At 41.1% G+C, this 21,337-nt stretch overlaps 1 protein-coding gene across 9 annotated transcripts in view; it reads right to left on the reverse strand.

Annotated features, from left to right (window-relative positions):
* Positions 1–202: 202 nt before the first annotated feature.
* The window catches only part of VPS13B (vacuolar protein sorting 13 homolog B), a 449,354-nt gene continuing 428,219 nt past the window's right edge, over positions 203–21,337 (reverse strand). For 8 of the 9 annotated variants that reach the window (XM_065830344.2, XM_065830342.2, XM_065830346.2 and 5 more), the window contains 6 exons: positions 19,187–19,363; positions 18,139–18,309; positions 11,368–11,544; positions 8,822–8,924; positions 7,858–8,107; positions 203–2,259 (listed from right to left, as the gene is read on the reverse strand). In XM_065830344.2, the coding sequence (XP_065686416.1) occupies positions 2,014–2,259; positions 7,858–8,107; positions 8,822–8,924; positions 11,368–11,544; positions 18,139–18,309; positions 19,187–19,363 (1,124 nt within the window). In that variant the 3' untranslated portion in view covers positions 203–2,013. Of the gene's footprint in view, positions 2,260–7,857; positions 8,108–8,821; positions 8,925–11,367; positions 11,545–18,138; positions 18,310–19,186; positions 19,364–21,337 lie in introns of those variants that run through there. The other variant, XR_011737362.1, reaches the window with a different exon arrangement.

Consider the following 21,337-nt stretch of genomic DNA (forward strand, 5'->3'; position numbering starts at 1 on the left):
AGCACGTTTTTTTGGCAAGCTAATAATCAGTTTTTGCTTCCAAAGTATTGTCATGGTCTATTGCATTTTCTGGTACATGACAAAGTCCAGTGGCCTTCTGAAATCTGATGGGGCCTACACAAAGTGTGAAGGTTGGTCTTGTTCTACATAGTGACCTTTTCTTCCCTTGTAGCTGAATGACCAAATAGCTCGTGAAAACAAGTAATATAGGAATAGCTTTATTATCTTTAAACAATCTCATTATATTACAATTTATCCACCAATATGCAAAATTAGAAGTATTAAACTATTTTCATAAAATATTCAGGAATGAAGCACATGTATGTATATATACATATACATTTTAAAAATAGTGTTAAAGAATGACTAAATTATTAAATCACTGTATGAAATGTTGATAATGGATGGGCTTATTTCACATTCAGGAAAGGACAATTCAGATTCCAGACTTCTGTTTTTTCAGTACACAAAAGACACAGCTTTTAGAAATACCTTTTAACAAAACAGAACTCACAAGAAAAACAGTGCAGTTACCACATTCGTATTTGCTATGCATTTGGTCATATCGAGTATGCATAGAAATCTTTAGCTATAAAGCATATGTATCTGCTCCTAACTATCAGGTTTTATTCCAGTTCTCGTTTACCAATTCTGGCCACAGTCAGGAATCCCCACACAAAACTCACATCCGTAAGTACATAGGAAAGGAAGGAAAAGTAACACACATAGTTGACAACCATGTAAGCTTTTGCTTTTTAAAATAAAACTGCCATAGCCAGGTTTGGTTTATAAAGTAATCTGTGCCCAGAGACAGTGATTTCTTGTCTACTACAAACTGTAAAACATCTGAAAAATAAGACATTTCACTCATTTGTCTTGATGTGTTTAACATCATATTCATAAGTGTATCATGATGGCCCCGTTAACTATTGAAGCTGCTGGAGCCTGTGGGTCCATAATTTTTAATGAAGTTGGGAAAAAAAAAATCTCCCTTTGCTTAGCACAAACATACTTGAAAGGTCACATTTCTAAATATCCTTGGGTTTATCTGTTGAAAGATGATAAACAGAAAATGAATTAGGGCCTAAGTGAGCAGGTACTAGGTAGTGGTGGCAATCAGAAGTAAGCAAGACCCAACAAGGCAACACTTAGTACCTGCACAACTCTAGCACTTTGAGCTTATGAATTTCTGGTAGATTTTAAGGAGACTGAAGTCTATTTCTGAAATTTTTGAACTGCATGTTATTGGCTTCCAGCTAACAACCAGAGAATGCACAGTGCCACATACATACTCAAAGTCCTTCTGAATATTTGATGGTGGATAAAGTTTCTGTACACAGACAGTTTTAAAAATAAATTCATGTTGTAGTTCATGTTTTGTTCTCCAAACCACACAAAGGCACTAGTTTACATTAAGGACTAATGTCCTGCAAAACTTCAGTCAAATAAAGGAAGGTATTTTAAGGTTAAAGTGGTGCTAAAACCCAGCTGTCACTAGTAACTTAAACCAGCCACACCAGGTTTTTCAGATTTAGTGGGGGAAAGTGTTTTGCCTCAGGATGCACATGTTGGGGGAAGTATGTGTGTGGGGGGAAAGGCTCAGCCTTGAGCAAGTTTTTACAGCTGAGTTATAAACCTGGTTTATAACTGAAACTGGCAGACCCTAAAATAGGACGTAGTAGGTATTGATACACATTTTGTGTGTGTGGCAAAAATGTCTGTATGCAGGCAGTTTTTCCTTATTCTCTGTTTTTTGGTTACTGAAAAAGGATTTTGATTGATCTATAATCCTTTCCCCTTTATTTGTTTGCTAGAACACTTTCCTTCCAGCACACTAGTACTTTGGCTAGGGAGCAGGAATGTTGTCAAGATTAGAAAAGCTATTGGGCCTAACATTGTTATCATCTCCTGCCTCCTCCAAAATTATATGCATCTGTACTTGATGTTGGTTACAGCAGAGAAAGCATTACTTTCAAAATGGTAAAGTATTACTATATTCACCACAGGTAATTATTAATTAAATCCTTTCCTCAGGGCTTTATTTTTCACCATGGTGAACTTGCTAATGAATACTTGGGCAAAATTTGGATCAACTACATATTGATATGTTTTTGTCATGGTTGGAAGGTGTTCAGCAGGCACAGTTTGCAGTGCTGGCACGGTCACGGCGCTGGGACTGAGGTGATAAGATGTCTTTGTGATGTACTCCACAAGGCGGTTGTACTGTTGTTCTGATAATCTCTCTCTCGCTCCATCTGCCTGGAATCAGATAAGATAAAAGAGTTACTGAGTAACTGACAGTAATGAACTTAGTAGTAAGGACAATAACTTCCACATTATTTTCTGCAGTTAAAAATCTTCCTCCCTGGAATCTTCATAAAACACTTTAATGGATGCTTTAATCAGCAGAGTTCTCCCACAGTTTAGAGTTTGGTGGATTAGTCCTTTGCTGTTTTGGCCACTTCTGAGAAGCTCTAATGCTGCCACAGAAAATTTAAGCAGTGTCTTTTGAGAATTTCCGGGATAGACACCTTGCCCAAGAGTAGGTCTTTAAAACAGATCAACTCTTTGTAGACAGGAAAAGCATCTGAACACCTTTCAGAAAATGCCAGTAGTTCTCGGCAGTGCTTATCAGACAGCAATTCTAATTAGCAAAACCTTTTTCTCACAAAGTACAATTGAAGACAGCCCACAGCTATATCCAGGCAGTTAAGGTTTTAATTTAAAAAAAAAGACTAGACAGAAGCTACCTGGCAAGTGAATGTTCTACGGGGCGATATATTGATCTGCTTCTGGTAACCAAAAAAGCCATTCTGGGTCAGAGGACCCACACAGTTGCATTTTTTTTTAAACAACAGGCTTTTACTAAAGGTTTGGGTGTGTTGTTTCTGGAGAAGAAATATTAGGGTGTCTGGGCAAACTGCCTTTTGCACCACCATGAGCTGGAAGAGATCTCCTTTTGCCAGCTGAGATATGTAGGGGTTCAAGGCTCCAGCAAGAGGTGTGCAACTTACCACCTCTGTTGGAAAAAATACAGTAAAACAAATACTGTCAACAGAAGAGTGGAATCTACCATATGGTTCCAACCAAATAAAGTATTCGATTAAAAGCCATGGGCAAGCCTGGCTTTGGAAGTTCTATGTGTTGTGCCTTTTTTTTGAAGAAGAAGAAATTGGGGATGACTGTGGCTAGCTTGAGAAGGGAAAGCATGCAAGCTAGTTCCATCATTTCAACATAATGTATTTCAGAAATACCACCATGGATGCTGCAGTGGTATCACCAGCAAAGTCATTCAGAATAGAAGTTATTTCCAAAATATGACAACAAACAAAAAGGCAGAAGCTATCCCAGGCTAGGCTTTGATGTTTCCTTATTTACACTTGGGGAACTGCTGACCAGTTTCATTTCTGTAGGGTTTAAAATGTCCTTCTTTGTTGGATGTCATGTCTCACTGTCTTTCAGCCAGTTTTACACATGCCTCACTAGATGTGATATTTTCGAACAGTGCCATTGATTCCATCTAGCATCCAGGATCAATCTCTTGTCACATCTCTGGACTGCAAGGCTCATTTTAAACAAACCATTGCTTATTTGAAGAAAGAATTAATATGACTGATAGACAGTGACAGATGTAACACCCAAATCAAAACAGTCTCCTCTAGTTTTTTTTACTGTGCCTTTGGAGATGGATTTGCTGCTCAGCATATAGAAACACTCCTGTTTTCAATCACCACCACAAAAATGCTAAAGGAAGCAGACTCATGAACAAGCTTAGAAGCTCGAGGTTGGAGGCTACACCTAGAAACAGAGGAAACGATGAAGCAGGCAAGAGGAGAGTTTGGTTTCCATGAATGACCTTAGAGGAAAGGGAAGATCAGAAGGCAGGATGCTGCAGCAGACCCACGGCTAACCATGGAGAATGGTGTCTGAACCACGTCTTCAGTCTGGTGGCACAGAAGAAGCACCTCAGCTACAAATTCTGGCCATGTTACCAGTTAAAAGGTGCTGCTTTAGTGCATTTCTATGTAAACTAGACTTTAAGTTATGGGGTAAATCTTGCCTGTAGGTGGCTCCACATTTTTTCCTGATTTCTGCTTCTAGGGCAGTAAGCCCAGGTGAAGCTGGGTTATAGTTCTGCCTCCACACTGGCCAAACAACCCAAGCTACCAAAGGCGATGGAAAGGGTGCTGGCATCCCACTCCCCCACGCTTGTGCACCCACTCTTCATTCAGCCTTAGGCTATATCCCACAGATACAGCATCATTTTTCAGGAGGAAAAATTAACTGCACTTGGATGGTCTTCTAAAGTAACTGGGGACCTTACTTGCTTCTAGATTGCTTCATCTGCAACCAGCTGCTTCTCCAGCCAGTTTCAGTTTAGCTTCTATTGTCAAGACAACAGAAGCTTGGAATTGCTGCTATTCTACATTTTTTCCTAAATGGGACCTAACACTGTTGCTAAGTGCCTTAGCTCACTACTTTGAACAATTACAATATTAATAGCCAAATCATTCAATAAATCCAAACTTAGTCAAGGGTTGCTTAATGCACCTGCTAGAGGGGCTAGTAGGCCATACTTCTGCATTAAGAACTCCACAATTTTTCTACAGTTCCTCCCAATACAGCTTATAAATAACAAGCCTTCAGCAATTCTAACTCTACAACAGCTACAGCATCTTTGTTGTGCAGTCGAGACACGGATGTAGCGCTGATGGGCTGATTTGTGTGCACTGACTAAGGAGATCCAGTTCTTTAGGGTTTTTTTCACTGCTCTGAAAAATCCAGAGACTCATTTTCAGCTCCAGCAATGTAGCACATGGAGCACATCATCACAATGAAATTTGGGAATATCTGAAATTCCAGGGCCCTTCAATTTCTTGCTGTCGTCTTGATATTATGAGCTATACCAAGAGCAGCTGGAAGAGCAGGCCTTTTGAGTTTGATGTCTGTCTGCAACCAAGCACTGTCTCAATTACTTTGGAAGAGAATCCAAGTACAATTAATGCTTCCTTTTCAATAACAATGTTGTCAGTTCCAGAGTTTTCAAGAATCCATCCAGGCTGTTCCTAGCCAGATGGATTAAGTTATATATTGTGGAGGCGAGCAAACTATCAGGCAGACCTATCACGGAAGGAGTCAAAATATGCTCTATAACATCTCTGGTGATTACAGCTGTAGGATAACTCATGGTTTGTTTCCTAATAGTTCCAAGAAGCTGAGGAGAGAGAAAGTGAGAAATTGTTTTGGGCAGAGCTGAAACAAAACTTTTGGCAATTGTTTTTGTGAGCAATAAGACCAAAAAGTGCGTTTTAGAATGTTGAAATGAAATGGTTCCATTTGTTGTATTATTTCTAGGATCTTTGACTAAATTAATAAAGAAAAATAGACAGAATTTACATTACCTCTATTTTGCTAAACTCACCATAATATTTTGGTTGACCTGACTGGGTCTTTTCCAGCTACAAATTCTAGCCATCTTTACTAATGTCATCTTGTAAGACATGTCTGCACTTCAGCTGAGGACACCTTCGGTGCAACAAGATGGGCTATTGTGACTGTTGAGGAGTGGTGTCTGTTTGGGTGTAGGTGTGCGGCTCGGAGGCTGCTCACCTGCAAGTCGCAGTTTGCTTCTCCTGAGGTTATTTGTGCTAATCAATGAGTTTTTCTAGAAGCTCTTGTGGGGGAGCTGCAGGAGGGTCCAGGCTCCCAGCAACACCAGCACTGCACACAACACCCCAGGCACCACAGAACTGACCTGCTCAGCTGCAGAAAGGAAATTTCCCAACCCACTAAGGCAAAACGATAATAACATTAATTACAAAAGAATATTACATAACTAGGTAATTTGAAAAACTTTATTAAGGTTTTGGAATATTTTATTACATAGCTGCCTTAGCATAAAAAAAACCCCATAACTTACTTATTCTCGTCTGCCTTACTTTCAACTGCTCCTCCTTATAGCACATTGCTTTAAATTTTCACACAAATTTCAGCATCAGCATCTGAATATTTTGCCAGGTCTGTTCTGTACAGTATCACTTCACTTTTGCTGTCTTGCCATTGCTGATTTTGCTGCACCTGGGGCACAGGCGCTCTTCACCACTTTTATCCTGCCACACATTTCCACTGCATTCTCAAGAGCCTGCATCAGCAAACAGGTTTGTGTGCTGAGGATGGGTGGCTCAAGGCTTACAGCTCCTGCCATTGCTACGCCACTGGAGTAGGAGTCCTGTATTTCTATCCAGAACTTCAGAAAAAAAACCTTGCATTTGGTTCAGTACTTCCAAAGCAGGTCATGTTTACTGTGTGTGCTGGCATGGGTACGTGGGAACACTGGACACTGCAGATGCCTTGTAGGGTTGTGCTGTGCCAGGAGCCCTGGACATCCCCAGCTGCAGCAGCTGTGGGGACTAGAACTGGACTTGCCTTCCTCACCTTTCCTTCTCCCAGACAGGCAACCCCTTTGCCTCATCACCCTTTTGCAGCGAGCTATGGGCAAGCAGCCCTTCCCCCAGAGCACCAGCTCCTCATCCCTTGGAGAACCAGGTACAAAGACAAGAGCCATCATACTACAGCCTAACACAAAAAGGCTGGGCTGGTGCTAAAGTTAGGGTGGGTTGAGTGCATCAAGTGCCCTGCTTCCTCCAGGACAGTAGCTCTGGGCTGAGGATAAAAAACCTGAGCTTTGCCCACTTCCATCAAAAATTAAGTAATGCCTCATGTAGCTTTGTGGTGGCAGAAGGGAACTTCAGTCAAGAGCATTCTGTGAGACTGAGGTTAGCAGAAAGACAATACATATAAATAGAGAATTCAGCACTAAAAAAAGCTTTCACCAAAAAATCCAAGCCTTGTCAGGACACAGAGGAAGTCCTTGCTGTGCTGCAATCAGTGGCAAAATTCTTCAGTGACTTCATCAAAGACAGGATTTTACTGAAGGTGCTGAAGCCTCCCCTACTTTTTGGCACACCTCATACTTCATAGGATTTTACATATGTTCTTTTTGTATATTTGAAACAGAGAAAGTTCTGGTATAGCAGCCTACAAGCTACCTGACACACTTTTGTGAAAGAACAACTGGGAATGTGTGTTTGTTTTTAAAATGCTCTCTCATATGATTCCACTTGAGAATTCAATACAATAAACATTGTTTCCCGAAAGTGTAAAAATATAACATTCTTCTACCATTAAAAAAAGATAATTCACCCAAAACCTCAGTATTCAAATGGCTTAGAAATCTTTCAATATGAAGATGAAGGATTTGTGCTATTAGTGGCAAAACACTTGGTGCATCCAATCTCAGCAAAAGAACTGATTCATTTTAAAGCCATCATTTGCAGAAGAAGGAACATCTAAGGAAGTCAACCCAGCTAGCAGCCAGGCAAGACCACCACACTAGAAGTGGCAAGATAAGAAACGTGCTGAAAGGAGCATCCATCAACATCACTGGACTGTTAAAACACAGTTCACAGAAGAATAAAAGGAACTGTTCTCACTGGGACTTTGTAGGCACAGGCAGCAACACTGACTTGCCAAAATATAAAGACCTCACACACATGTACTCATGAGAACCTCTTCACAAGAGAGGTGGTGCCTCTCAAGAACCCACACTGCCTCTGCTTTTTTCCCTCAGAAAATTGTAGTCACAGATATGAAATGTTATGATAAATAAGAGAGGAGACAAGTCCCTTTCATGCAAAGGGCAACACAGTCAACTCTGAGGTGTTTGAAAACAGCAGGTCCCCTGGTTTGGCACTTGGGCCTCTGGCCTCCCAACCCGAAGCTGAGCATGCCCGTTGCCAAAAGCATCATCATCAGTGTAACTTTATCTTCAAATGAAAATCGTACTCAGGTCTTTACCTCCAAATCAGAAGGTACTCTCTGTTGTTTTAGCTGCACCTTCAGCAGGTCTTTTTGCTGATCATCTTCCAGGCAATCGATTTCAGTCACGGGGAACGCCTGCTGCTGTGTGTCTTCGCTGATGCTGACCACGAAGAGCACCTCCGAGGTGAGCAGCAAGCAGCCCTCATGCTGCTGGCCTGATCCGCTCACAATCATGACATCTAAGGCCATATGGACCTCTGGCCTTCCTAGAGACTGCAGCATTTTCCTGCATTATCAAGAAAAAAAAGAGAGATAACAAAGGAATAAAAGAAAAAGAAGAAAGAAAAAAGAATCAAGGAAGAAAAAAAAAAGTAGTCAGTGTTATGCTTTGGATCCTCCAGGACTTCTTTTGATCACTAATGTCTTTACTTAAGCCTGTAGCTATCACCTACTAATATAAAATAAGCCAGGAAATACAAAATAAGCCAGGGAGTATATTCCAAATCTCCATTACTGAAGGATGTAAGACTTAAGAGTTAGAGAATAAATGTGAAACTGTTATTTATCAAAACTCCTAAATCATTCACTGCAAAATTGGCCTAATAACCATGCTAGGTCAGCCTATTTCCCATCCTAATAGAAAAATCACCCTGAGAAGGGGCTTAAAAATTCAGTGCAGAAAATAAAGCTATCTTCACTAACAGCTGTTTCTGGAGATGTGCAGTATTTTTCTTGGGCTCAGTACAATGATAAATAAGTAAGAACTCACTGAATGCCATTAAATAAAGATCAGGTCTGTAGTTCCAAAGCTGGAAGCAGATCAGCAGCCCATCATTTGCAGACTGGGTTTCTATGCACTACCTTTGTGTTTAATGTTCCCAAACAAACTGCCATAACTCAGCCTTTCCTAGGGAAGCAGCCTGTTGACTTGACCACAGGCCAGAAACCTATTAATAAACAACGTGGATGTAAAAATGAGCAAGTGTCTAAATAATTTTACCAGACATATTTGACGTGGCTATTTGGAGCCTGCTCAACATGTTGATCATTTGGATGAGAACGCTGCTTGGGAAGCTGAGAAAGTCCAGCTCCGTGCAAGATACCTGCGGTAAGAGAATTTGAGTTTTTTAGTAGTTGTTTTCTACCAAACGGTTACATGTTGTAGTGATGTCATCTGTTTTGAGCAGTTCATAAAATAGTGCAGATCCAAAATGATGTCACATCTTTGGAAGCTATAGTCAAGATAATTCATTAAATATTACAATGCAAGAGTTGTGCACTTAACCCCAGTGATCTTGCATTAGCAAGAAACAAAAAAAACCCCACTGCTTATTCTAAAACTCAGACATACACTCGCAATCAAGAGAAACATAATGCTCCTGAGATCCATCATTTCAGAGAAGGATCGGACACATCACTTAGGATTTATGTAGAAAAAATCAAGACCATTGTTAACATTCTTGCTTAATATTAACATACTTCCATATACGTGTCACGATCGGTACAAATTAGAAGGCACGTTTTCTTAGATACTGTATTCGAATGTTCAGTTACTTAATCCAGCTGTTAGACACAGATCCATACACATTTATGAGATCTCCCGGGGCATCTGGTTTATTGTGAATTCTTCTTAGTGTTAGCACAGAATGGAGACTACAAGATGCAGTTAAATAGGCTTCTAAATAGACGATCCAAAGCTGAAGATGATACAGTATGTATGCTTTTAGATGGCTTGTAAACTTTTAAAGATGAGCTATGGCCACCAGAAAGAATGAGTGGGTTGCAAAAAAATTCACAAATTAAGTAGTTTTAAAAATTTTTACAAGGCAGACAGGAAATAGGTTACACAGCAAGCACTAGGGTTAGAAGGTTTAGTGCAAAGCTACTCTTTAAATAAACAAAGTAATTTTCTTTTGTCTAATTAAGCATTCCATTGAAGCAAAAGGCATTTTTGCATAAGGGTGTCAATAACTTAGATTCCTTTTTACACAATGGATAATAATTCAAACAAAACATCAGCGCTGAAAAAAAACCCTTTAATTTTTAGCACACATGTTGATGGTAATACTTAAAAGCAGCATCCCAGTTGTAACAGTTGGCTTACCGAGGTTCTCAGCATTATGTGAGTGAAAATGTTATTTACAGATGGAGAGAGAACATGTGTTTACTTCTGTGTGGTCCCCCACCCCTTGGTCCCCCCAAGAGGCACGGTCCCACTTCCAATCCAGTTGTGGGTAAGAGTTACTTGAACTTTGTGTTTTCCTCTCACGCACTGTCAGCTATTATTGATACAGTTTTTATGTTTTTTCCTGGCTAACTCTTTTTGTCACATGCTCATGGAAAACATGATGTCTTGTACACTGTATCAACCATGAAAAGTGTCCCTCTACTGTTACAAGTTTCTTGATAAAGACTGCAGCAGAATTAAATCTAGAAAGAAAAATGTCACAGGCAGCAAAACCAACAGCCAGCTAACAACAGACTAACGTTTCTGATTTTACTGATACAGGCTTTATACTTCTGGGACGCATAATTCAGAAGAACAGTTATTATTTACACTCATACGAACAAGATAAGGCAATTATTTGAAAGAATTGTAATAATCAAATGTTTAATTATTTCTTTAAATAGATTGCTTCATGGAATGAGCTCTGAATGTAATGGGAAGTGTGGAAACAATCTCCTAAACTTAAGTCCTAGGAGAACTGCTCGTATTCTAATCTACACATCACAGACATAAATATTGCTAGTGATTAAAGGCTTAAGTCTTCAAGGTTTGTTTGGTGTAATTAGTGAAGAAAAATTTTTGACACGTTGTCCTTGTATCAACAGGTGTCCCTGCTTTTCTTCCCCAACTGCCCTCCCAACCTCCCTTACTATATCAGACCAACAACTTTGATTTATTGATACTGGAAGCAAATAAATTAGTGTATTTTGATATTTTATCTTTCACAGTTTGTGGTCACCCATAAGTATTCACATCAATCTGAAGAGATTCACCACCACTGCCACAAAGTGCTCCGTCTAGCTGGAAACCCCACCTCTGGTGGTTAAAAGGTTACCCGTATATCCAAAACCAGGATTCTTTTCCCAGCTCTCCATTTTAATGGGGATGCTCCCGCTACATGACTCACTTCTTTCTCCCAGGAACAAAACTCTTTCTGTAGAGACAGCACAGCTCTCTCCCTGCCCTAACAGCAATCTCAAAATAACCTTCTAATTGAATATAGTGTTGCTCTAATGCTTTCATGTCAAAACCTCTTTTGTAAGCACATGTTTCTGTAACTAATTCTACTGTATTCCAAGAATTACTTCATGCATTCTGCATTCTGTGTTTCTGTGGCTGTAGAACACTGATCGGTAACACGAGAGAGAAGCACAACATGATGGTTTTTAAGAAAACGAGCACAACATTTATAACTATTCAGTGGTGGCATTTCTAAATCTTTCTTTAAGTCACACAGCTACTGAGATGGATAAGTCAGACTTAGCAGGTTGTATCTGAAGAGCACTTTAAACAGAAATGTTGGAAGAAGAGAAACTCACCATAACCTGTTTGGGAGACGAGCTCGGCTGCCCCTCCGATGGGCTTTGTGAAGACGCCCATGATTCCTTTCCCCACACCCGAGATGACCCCTCTGGCTTTGTGCCCAGCTGAAGCTTGGGCCTCTGATACTCGCTGGAAGTTCTGCATCGGCTGATCCACGATCCCAGCAATTGCGCCTGAAAAAACAAGAGTCCCCAGTAATCAGTGGAGATTAATACCCCAGAATAAGAGGAAATGTTACTACTGGAACTGAATGATGCTTGAATTACAGACTGTACACCACCCTTCTTATACAGCTATTCAGCATATGACCAATTAGCTAAACAACACTTTAGCTTCAGTTTAAATTTAATCTCAACTTCCTTTTTTTTAAATGCATTTTACTTTTTTAAACGCACTTTACTTTTTTAAACATTCAGATCACTTGACAGCAAGTTTTCATCTTTCAAGTACTTTCACAAAATGGTTTTGCTGAGTTAGTTTAGCTCATTCTGTGTAGCAATTCTGAAAATTCTGGGCTTGGAATAAAATCCACCAGTTTTAGAGGACTCGAGCTATTATGGAAAGGAGATTTTCACGTAAGCCTGAGATTGACTTCATGAGAATAAAAACTGCCTGTATTCAATAGATCATTTTTATATTCTCTTCCACTGCCAGAAATGTTCATAAGCTAATGCAACTTTTGATATATTGCTAAGATTAGCAGAATTAGACTTTGAGACTTTTTGTTACTTTTCTGTGAAAACGATCATATTTTACTTTAATGCACATGGGTCAAACTTTTACAAGTGACACCCTGACCTTCCCAGCTTTTAGTATCAACAGAGAACTCCGACTTAAATCTTCCTAAATGTAAACAGGTATGTGAGGTGGTACATTTCTTTGATCTTGAGTTTACTTTAGCCACTTAACCACAGACATCTCCAGTTATTGTAATTTTGATAGATAAGCTATTTGGAAATCGCTAAGAGTACAAGGATCGGACAAAGTGACATCAGTTAGGAAACGGTCTGCCTGATCCGAGGCTCTTTGCTCAGTGAAAAGCAAGTTTGCAGGCTCTCGGGTAGCTCTCAGTTTGCAGCTTCAGCTGCAAATACCGAGATAAAACAATTATTTAAGGAGTAGGACAGAGTGTCACCCTGGTAACCAGGCATTTTTACTGCAACCGAGACATCTTTGAAAATTCTGCTTTGTGTGTGGAAGGAAATCCAGGCATAATTCCACAGATTCGGACAATCACAGCTGAGGTATTTGGCCCCATGTGTTTACCAGCCTGACACGCACTAGTCAGCTAGCAGCTAACTGGCTTTCAGATGGTTTTAGTTACCGTTAGTGGATAAACGGAGAAGTTGCTGACTTTGAACAACAAGAACTAATATCGTACATGTACACTGGTATTCTGTCCAAAGAAAAGATGAGGATGAGAAGCAGCACACATTTTCCCAGATCCTTGCCCCTGGGATACTATCCATCAGCAATTCAAGAAACTTGCATCCCCCATAAATGACTCCCTCTCCTCTTAGAGAGATTGCTTCCAACTTCTGTATGTGTGTCCTTTACTGTATATTATTTCTCCAGAAAACGCCGGTCTATTTTTAATGTGATACCCAGTTTTTATTGAGCTCAGTCACTGAAGCCAAGTGTGCAGCTCAAGGTTCACCCTTCGCACCACAAAGCTGCCTTAACGCCATGCCATGGAAATGATACAATTTTCAATTGAATTCTGTTTCATCAGTACTCACCAGCTGTTCCTGCTGCTTGACTAAAATAATACCCCAACACCACATTACACAATTGGGATTGTTTGTCCAGTCTTTTCTTTCGTACAATTGTGATGCATTTGAAGGCATAAAACAGTCCGTGGTGTTCTGCTAAGTTACAGTGTTATGTTACCCTGTGACCTCCTTCACCCTATCTATCGAGGTCATCCACAGCAACTGCACTTTCAGAACAGAAGTTATTGCCTTATTAAATGTAATCCACCTAAGTCCTAGCACTAGTAAATTATTTACTGCAATACACTTGAGCAATGTTACAAGGTAATAATAAATAAGAGCCTACTCCAAAGGACCGGTGGTATGCTCCAGGCACTTCTCAGCTGGAATTAGGCCCAGAGGACAAGGAAACAGAATGGAAACCGCTGCGACTGTGTTATACAAGATTATTTATATAGTACCTCAAATAATACATAGCTTAATTAGCCAGTTGTTTAACACTTCCGCACTTTCTGTTATTCTGCCATTTTATGCATGCTCTGAACTTGTCTGCGAAGCCATTGCATTTTTGCATGCCAAATCCTTCTAAAAGTGCTGTCTTTCTGCCTGCGAAAAATGTAACCAATGATCTCCTCTTCCCTGTCTGCTCACCCTTTGTAATCTCAAATTGTAACTCACTGACATAACTCATTCATGTGCTGTGGTTGTGCCCACAAATCACATAAACTACAACCTTACTCCTTTTAATTAAGGAGTGGCTGATCCTACCACCCTTGCATGGGGGAAGCCAGATCTGTCCCGGCTGGTCAAAGGCTGAGCAACCTCAAAACCCAACAGCAGTGAGATAATGGTGACATGTGTGAGGCTCATTGCATTCCCTAGCACCAGACACTGTGCCAAGCAGATGTCCCCTGGTGTCCACGTGGCTTCTTTCTTTCACAAGCTTAGTGGTAGGAGCACCATGCTGGACAGATTTACCCAGGTCTCTCCCCCCAGATTTTAGTCAGGTATCAGGGGAGCAGAGCAAGGAACCACATGTTCCTCCCTTCCCACTCTCATTCTCACATTCTAGAGACAGCTATGGTGTCCTGCTGCTGTCCCTGTCCCTTCTCTGTAATGCCCCTTGCTCATTATTATTATTATTATTTTTAATAAAACCATTCTCCATTTTACTTTCCTTCCTTACCCTAGGCATTCAATTTCATATGCACGTCCACATATGTACACACAAATTATGTATGTATAAAGAAGACCTCAATAAAATTAAACACGAAAGCAACAAAACAAAAACATATTATTCCATTACGGGATGTAAAGAGGTTCCAGCAACACCGTGACATCTGCTAAACATCAGCTGGGGTGCACTTTGGTTAATACATGTTGCTCAGTAACAATAAAAAAGATACTTTGATAACTACAAAATTCAGATAGTTCAGAGTATATCACTGTATTACTTCAAGAAGAATTTGATTACGGGCAGCAACTGGTTTGTGCACAGACTGAGAATGTTTGGTGAGCATAGCACAGGTTACAGAGTTTAGCAAAGCCTGGGTTGCTTGTGACCAAGAAATAATTGCAAAGAATCCCCCACCAGGAGAAACTGGCCTTGCTTTGCCATGATGCTGGAAACTAGCCAAGCTGAAACCATTTCACTTCTTTTTCTTGTCTCTGTTGTCCTTCAGGATTGCCACAAGTGTTTCACATCGAAAATACAGCTAAAGCGTTGTCTCATCACAGCAAACATCACATAAAAATACAGCTAAAAGAAAAGAGCACCTGCTGGCGTGCAATAATATATTTGCAGAATTAGTGTATGGAATAGCACACGTCTTCAGGATTAGCACTGGCTCTTAGTATCTCACTTGTAGACAGGCAAGCACAGAGCGGCTCCGATTCAGGGATAGCTGCACGGCAAGAACAACCGCCACCCCCAGTAACAAAAATCTGAGTTTCTGAAATGTAGGCTTCACCCTCTCTAACAGCACAGTGATACCGTCCGTCAGCGTTACTATCAGTTGACATTCTCCAAAAGCAGGAAGGAGTAACTAAAATGCCGAGCACTTTTGCTGTTGTGAAAAATGTCTTTTCTAATAATGATGTCAGCTTTTCAGTTATTCAGAAATGCTCAGCTTCCTAAAGGGAGCTACTTCAATATGATATTTTTCACTAGGACCAGTAGCTGAAAATAGAACCTATAGTTTCAATATTCTCTTTTACATGTTATCAACTATTATTTAAACTTGAACCTGTCACACAAAATGCGAACGATAGCTTCTTGGTGAGGACTGCCCATCATCTGAATATTTTAAACACAATTTCATTGCATTTTTGTCTAATCATATAAGAGAGACACCTATCATAAGCTTTTGCTTCTTTTCATGCACACGTTACTAAAATGACCCAGAAGTCTCCCCCAAACCAGCAAAGAAGACAACAGCCGGCCAAAGATAACATCAAATCAAACAACACCCTGACAGCACTTGAGTCATTTAAAACGAGACAGGACAAAGCACTTAAGAATGTACCACAGGGAACAACTTGCACTGAGGAGGAGACGAGAGTACATGATTTTGGCCCTGATTCAGCAAAGCACTTAAGCACATGCTTAAGCACCATGAGCCAGATTTTCAGAAAAATCAGAAACGCAACTCTTCTTTCTGTGTAGCTGCCACAAGGTATCAGTGACCTGAGGGCTCTTACATGCCTGTGCCAGGGCACAAAATCTGCATTTGCAGTTCCTTAAGCTGTTTGCATGAGTTGGATGGATTTTACAAATGTGATTGTACTTTGGCTATCCTGGAAATCTTTTTCACACTTCTCAATTTTACAATTAGAAAGTGATAGAAATTATGACTTTAAAGAGTCTCACTCTCTTCATTCCTGTGCTCATCTGAGCTCTTCATCCTTGTGAAGGAAAATAACATAGCAGCTCCGCTTTGCTTCGTTATGTATGAAGAACCTGGAGTTATTTTTAGAGCGAGCATGTTCATGTTTACTCTGAATGTGCTGGTGAAAGAAAGCAGCATGGTGGTACCTCCCTTCAACTATGACTGTTTATTTTGAGGGAAGCCACAATATTCTTTAAACTAAATGGTCAGCACAGAAACAGCCTTCTGATGCATTTTTAAAAATTGAAATCACGGTCTATTATTAATGATTTAGGTCTCAGCACAATTTACATGAATGCTGTTGTGTATACAGAGAAAACATGCTTTTTAAAAATCAGGTTTAAATTAAAAAAAACATGCCTGATAAAAATTCACTGGAATATTTCTGATTCCTCAGTGAAAAGTCCCGTACTTGTCAAGTCCAGCAGCAGAATAACTGTAGCTATTTATCTGGGTGCTGTGTTGCCTCCAGTGCTAAAACCAGAGGTACTTATCAGGGAGGAATCTCTAAATAATAATAGCGGGAGTAGGAACAAGATCCTAGCTTGTGGAGAAGCACTGTTTAAACACTAATATGAAGCTCTAAGTTTCTAAAATGAAGTCTGATTTCTTATGAAATCAGGGACACTGACATTCTCACTCTTTCTTTTCGGTTTTGTTTTCACCCAGGCAGACTCCCACGAGCACCCGAAGGCTCACGCGCAGGGAGGTACAGGCACGGCGTGTTTGCACACGCATGTTAGGAGTTCCCGGCTTTCCTGGACAGCAGAAACTTTGTCGTTTTACAGCCAAAGCTGCGAAGTTTTGCTCTTTGGTTTGGGCTGTACAGCTGACGCTTTTAGCTCTGAAGGGCTCTGGTGTGTCGGTAAAGGGAATAGCCACCGCCTTATCTCGCTGTCTTGCTATAATAATAATTGAGGTAAGATCACCAAACCACTTCACCAGCACTCATACCCCAGCCTGACACAGTGCTTCTAAAAGTATAATCTTTCATCCAGCTACGCAACCTGACTGCCCTTAGCTCCATAAAATAAGAAGGAAAAATAAAACCTTCCCTGAACTGCCTTCGATTTGCAACACCGGTAACAGCTTACTATTGGGACAGTAGCTATGAATATATGACATTTCTCCTTTATACACGTCTCCCAGGACATTCACTTGTTGGTTTACAGGCATTATCAAATGACAGTGCTTCACATCATCTAATGTTATTGCTTAAAATAACTTCCAGTAACTTAACCTAAACTTGTAACATTTTTACCACTTCCTCTTCGGGGCTTTCAGGGTTGTGGTTGCAAATTTAGGAGTTGTGTACACTACTGAAGATTAGAAAGAGGACAAATCCTTTCAAGCTTCAGCTCTTCTAACCTTTTGCACTGGACTGCTTTTGGTCATTTTGATCTCTAAGGGATTCATACTCTTTAATACACACTGAGGAACTCTGCCAAACAATACAGTTCTGCATTCCTTTGCTGTGTGACAAGTAGAAGTGACCTAGAAAATCCAGCCCCTTACCGCAAAACTTCTTGCAGAGATATTTTCCGGTCCGGGTTATTTTTTCAAATTTTCAGGTACTATTTTGAAATAGCCAGAGTAATCTCCACTTCTAACTGAAACACTTGACTGCTTGATGAACACAATTACACTGAATCAGGATGTTCTAGGTCTCTTTGTAAAAGCAGAATTCCTCATCAAAGCTTACTTAACATCTGCACTAAGTTCAAGTGGTTTCCAAACAAAACTAGGAATCCCTGATATCTACAGTGCAGCAAAAACAAGCAGGTTCAGAAGGCATTCCTATAACTCATTGGAAAGTAAACATCAGCGTGCTGACGTCTTTGTGCTGACTTAGTTACAAGTCACCCTGCCCAGTGCAGAATTATTCTTTTTTTCTCAGATATACATCACGTACCAATGAAACTATTATTTCACAAAGAGAGTGCAAAGTTGTTCTATATCTCCAAGTATTTTATCAGCAAAAAGTACATACAAAAGTCATTAAACCTTGATAAAAAGAAACAGTATCTCATATACATACTGTGAGGCTATTTCACAAGAAAACAACGAAACAAACAGAATTTGCAATTATAACTCACATGTAGAAAAGACTGGTGAGCAGATCAGAAAAGAGTGTTATCACTCAACTTGATATTTAATAGTACATTACCTAGAAGGCTAATGCCTAAACGAGAAAGCCCCTGTCTCAGTCCTTCTCCCAGGCTCTCTGGAAGCTGCCTTCTCCATTCTTCTTGTCTGTTGTAATGCTCCTCATCCAGTGACAGCCTATCCATATTCCGAGCAAGACTTGTTGCCAGATTGGTAATTGACGTCAGTGTACCTAAAACATGGAGATATACATTTGGGTCTGAATCAAAATGCTTTAATTTAAACCATGGAGACATTCTATGCCTCACTGCAATACTGAGCTTACGAGCAGAACGGCAAGTCAATTGAAAAGTTGCCCATGTGTAACATGCTTTACTATTTGCTAAGCATCACCACACTGCTGCTACGGTCCATGTCACGCCTTTTACATTAGCCTGCACCAGGTTTGCCTGGCCGGTGGGAACAGCAACTCATCCGCACATCCTTCCCCCCTTCCCAAACTTCTGTAAGGCTAACCTAAACCGAGGGAGGCTGATGGAAAGGTAAACATAAATTACAGAAGGAGCCGGGAGGAGCAGTGAGTGGGGGCAGCCGGGCCACAGTCCCTCCGGCAGCTGGAGCCACGCGATGGCACTGTTTGTACAGGCTTCACTAAACCAGAGCTGCTCCGGTTCCCAGGCCAGCCCAGCCCCGCTGTCAAAACCTATCCACGTACGTGCACAGTTATGACAACTGTATCTACTTTTTTCTTTTTTTTAAAGAAATAATAAATATGATGAGGCGACAGAGTGTAGAATTTCTGATGGTTAGCAGAAGTGCAGAACACCTTTAATGCAGTTATCACATGAAATACTGGCTGAGCCGATCGCCATTTCCCACTGGGAGGTTTAAAATTCTGAAGTTTCTGAAACATTCTTATGCACTGTAGTTAACCGGTGATCTGTTTAATACATAAGATGTTATATGTGAGCTTTGTTACCCTCCCAACATTTCACTGCAGCCTAGCAAGCCAAACAAAGCTGCAAGCAATATTGTTTAAAACTTTAACACATCCTTTAACAACGCATGACAACAAAGCAGTAGTTGGAGCGACAAAGTGAAAGCTCTACCTTTGGAAATGTGTTTTACAAACGATGTTGTTCCTCTGGAAACTCCACTGACAAATGCTCCTGGGCCTCTGGTCAGCCCCTCATAGGGGAGCCTGAAGAAATCGGCTATGCCGTTCCCTATGCTTCTCACCAGACTAGCCGGGCTTCCAAGAATTTCCAACGATCCAACAACCCAGCCTGTGTGGAGAAACAAGACTCATGTTACCGCTGCAGAAACTGCAGAAGCAGCAGTTGTGAAAAGGTTATTCCTTAATTCTCTTTTTCACACTAGAATTCGTTGCATTATGAACTTCCTTTGAGCAAAACACGGGAAATAACTCATCCACTATGAATTCAGAAATGGCAATCCTTCATACTTCGTAAATCAAAGAAATCCTTTTGGCAAACTCACAAATAGCTTTAGAATGACTTCCTTCCAGGAGCTTCCCGTATTTCTGCTAAAAGTGTGCTAGGGAGGCGGATGCTAGAGCCTCACAGCTATGGACGAACGGGACTGCAAGTTCAGATCGCTGGGTCGGTTTTAGATGCTATAAGGCAGCATTGTGATTTCACATCCTTATGTGATAGGATTGTGACAGGGAGTTTACACTGATACAATGTACTGCTTTACGGGAGTGTGGAGGTCAATTGCTTGATGGAGTGTTAGGAAAGGGGATGCAGATTTTTGACAAGTGCTTAAGAAGTTATTTTAAATCCACCCCAACCCTTCTAAGCTGATCATTTTCTTTCCGAGTGCAGTGAAAGCCAGACAAATGTCTTTTGCTCAGTACAGTTGTGTAAACAGCAATGACATCTACATGCTGATTAGGTTACTCATAGGGGAGTATTCCTTATGCATATCCCAGGAGAGGTATCTGCGGATCTGGTTTCCTATATAAACGCAGGGTTGCCAGCAGTTTGCTGGATGGCTGAGTGTGCAGCAATCTGTTGCTGGAAAGCTGTTTGCAGGTCTTCTCTTTCTCAGGCTGGTTGGCAGCAGATTTATTAGGGAAATAGTGCCGCATAACTTTTTTTTTTGGCAGCCCAGAGAGAGCGATTCAGAAATGGCAATAAACATTAAATAGGAACTGCCTGGTCTTTGAGCCCTGGTATCAAGAATTTCAACTGGCACTGTCAGAGCAGCACAAGACACTGAAAGACAGACAGATTGGCCTCCTGCTCTCCTGCTGAGGGCCCTTGATCTGTGCTGCCCTCCTCATTCCCATCTCGTCACCACAAACTCCTGCTATCCAGATGCTTTTATTGTTTTCTAGTAACCCCTCCCAGTCACTCCTGTGGAAGGCTGAATCATGAAACTGAACAGAAGAGAAAATGTTACTCATATGAAATGAATTAATCACATACTATCATTCTAAGCTCCCGGAAAATCTATTATTCTTGTTGAATCTGTCCCACATTTCAGCCCTGGCAGGTTGAGAACTCCAGTATCTGTAGTACAAAAAGTGGGAACCAAAGTGGACATAAGGGAGAGGGTGGGATGAACTATGAAAACAAAATATAAGCACTACTGGCACTGTGACGAGCAGAGCGGAGACGAGGGCTGTGGCCCCGCGGTGCCTGCCCTGGAAAGCAGTGCTCCCTGGCAGCCCTTCCCTGCCGGGGACCGGGGGAAGCCGGCGCTCCAGGCTGGGCCTGCGGCTCCCTTGCTGTAGTATTTTTAACAAATTATCTGTGCCACTGTGTGAAGTGATGAAAAGCTGGAGGGGCGGGGAGCCATGTGCAGATGGAAGAGATGCTCCTTCTGCTTTTTCTGATCAATAATGTTTCAATAATCCCTTACAAATGGACAGATTTTTTTTTTTTTTTCCCCCAAATGTCCTTGGCATTCCTTGTCCTGACGTCGTGATTGGATTGGTTGAGGTAACAGAAAGTGAGCTGCATGACACCGTGGATTAACGCCTTGCTGCCCTGCAGGCACCGCCAGGCTGGGACATGAGAGACTCCAACTCCACTCACCTCTTTGGCCAGCCAGCATGTTCAAGAATGAAAACTGGATTAAAACCAGGAACGAAACCAGCTAAACACAAAGCTGAGGGGTTGCCTGGTATCCCAGGGACAGGCTGTTGCTGTCTGGCCCTGGCCTGTCAGTTTTGGGCAACTCTGGAAGGAGCACGCTCACCCTTGGAGAGCACACGGGAGGAACACGCAACC

Source organism: Patagioenas fasciata, chromosome 2 (assembly GCF_037038585.1).
Source record: "Patagioenas fasciata isolate bPatFas1 chromosome 2, bPatFas1.hap1, whole genome shotgun sequence".
NCBI classification, from domain to species: domain Eukaryota; kingdom Metazoa; phylum Chordata; class Aves; order Columbiformes; family Columbidae; genus Patagioenas; species Patagioenas fasciata.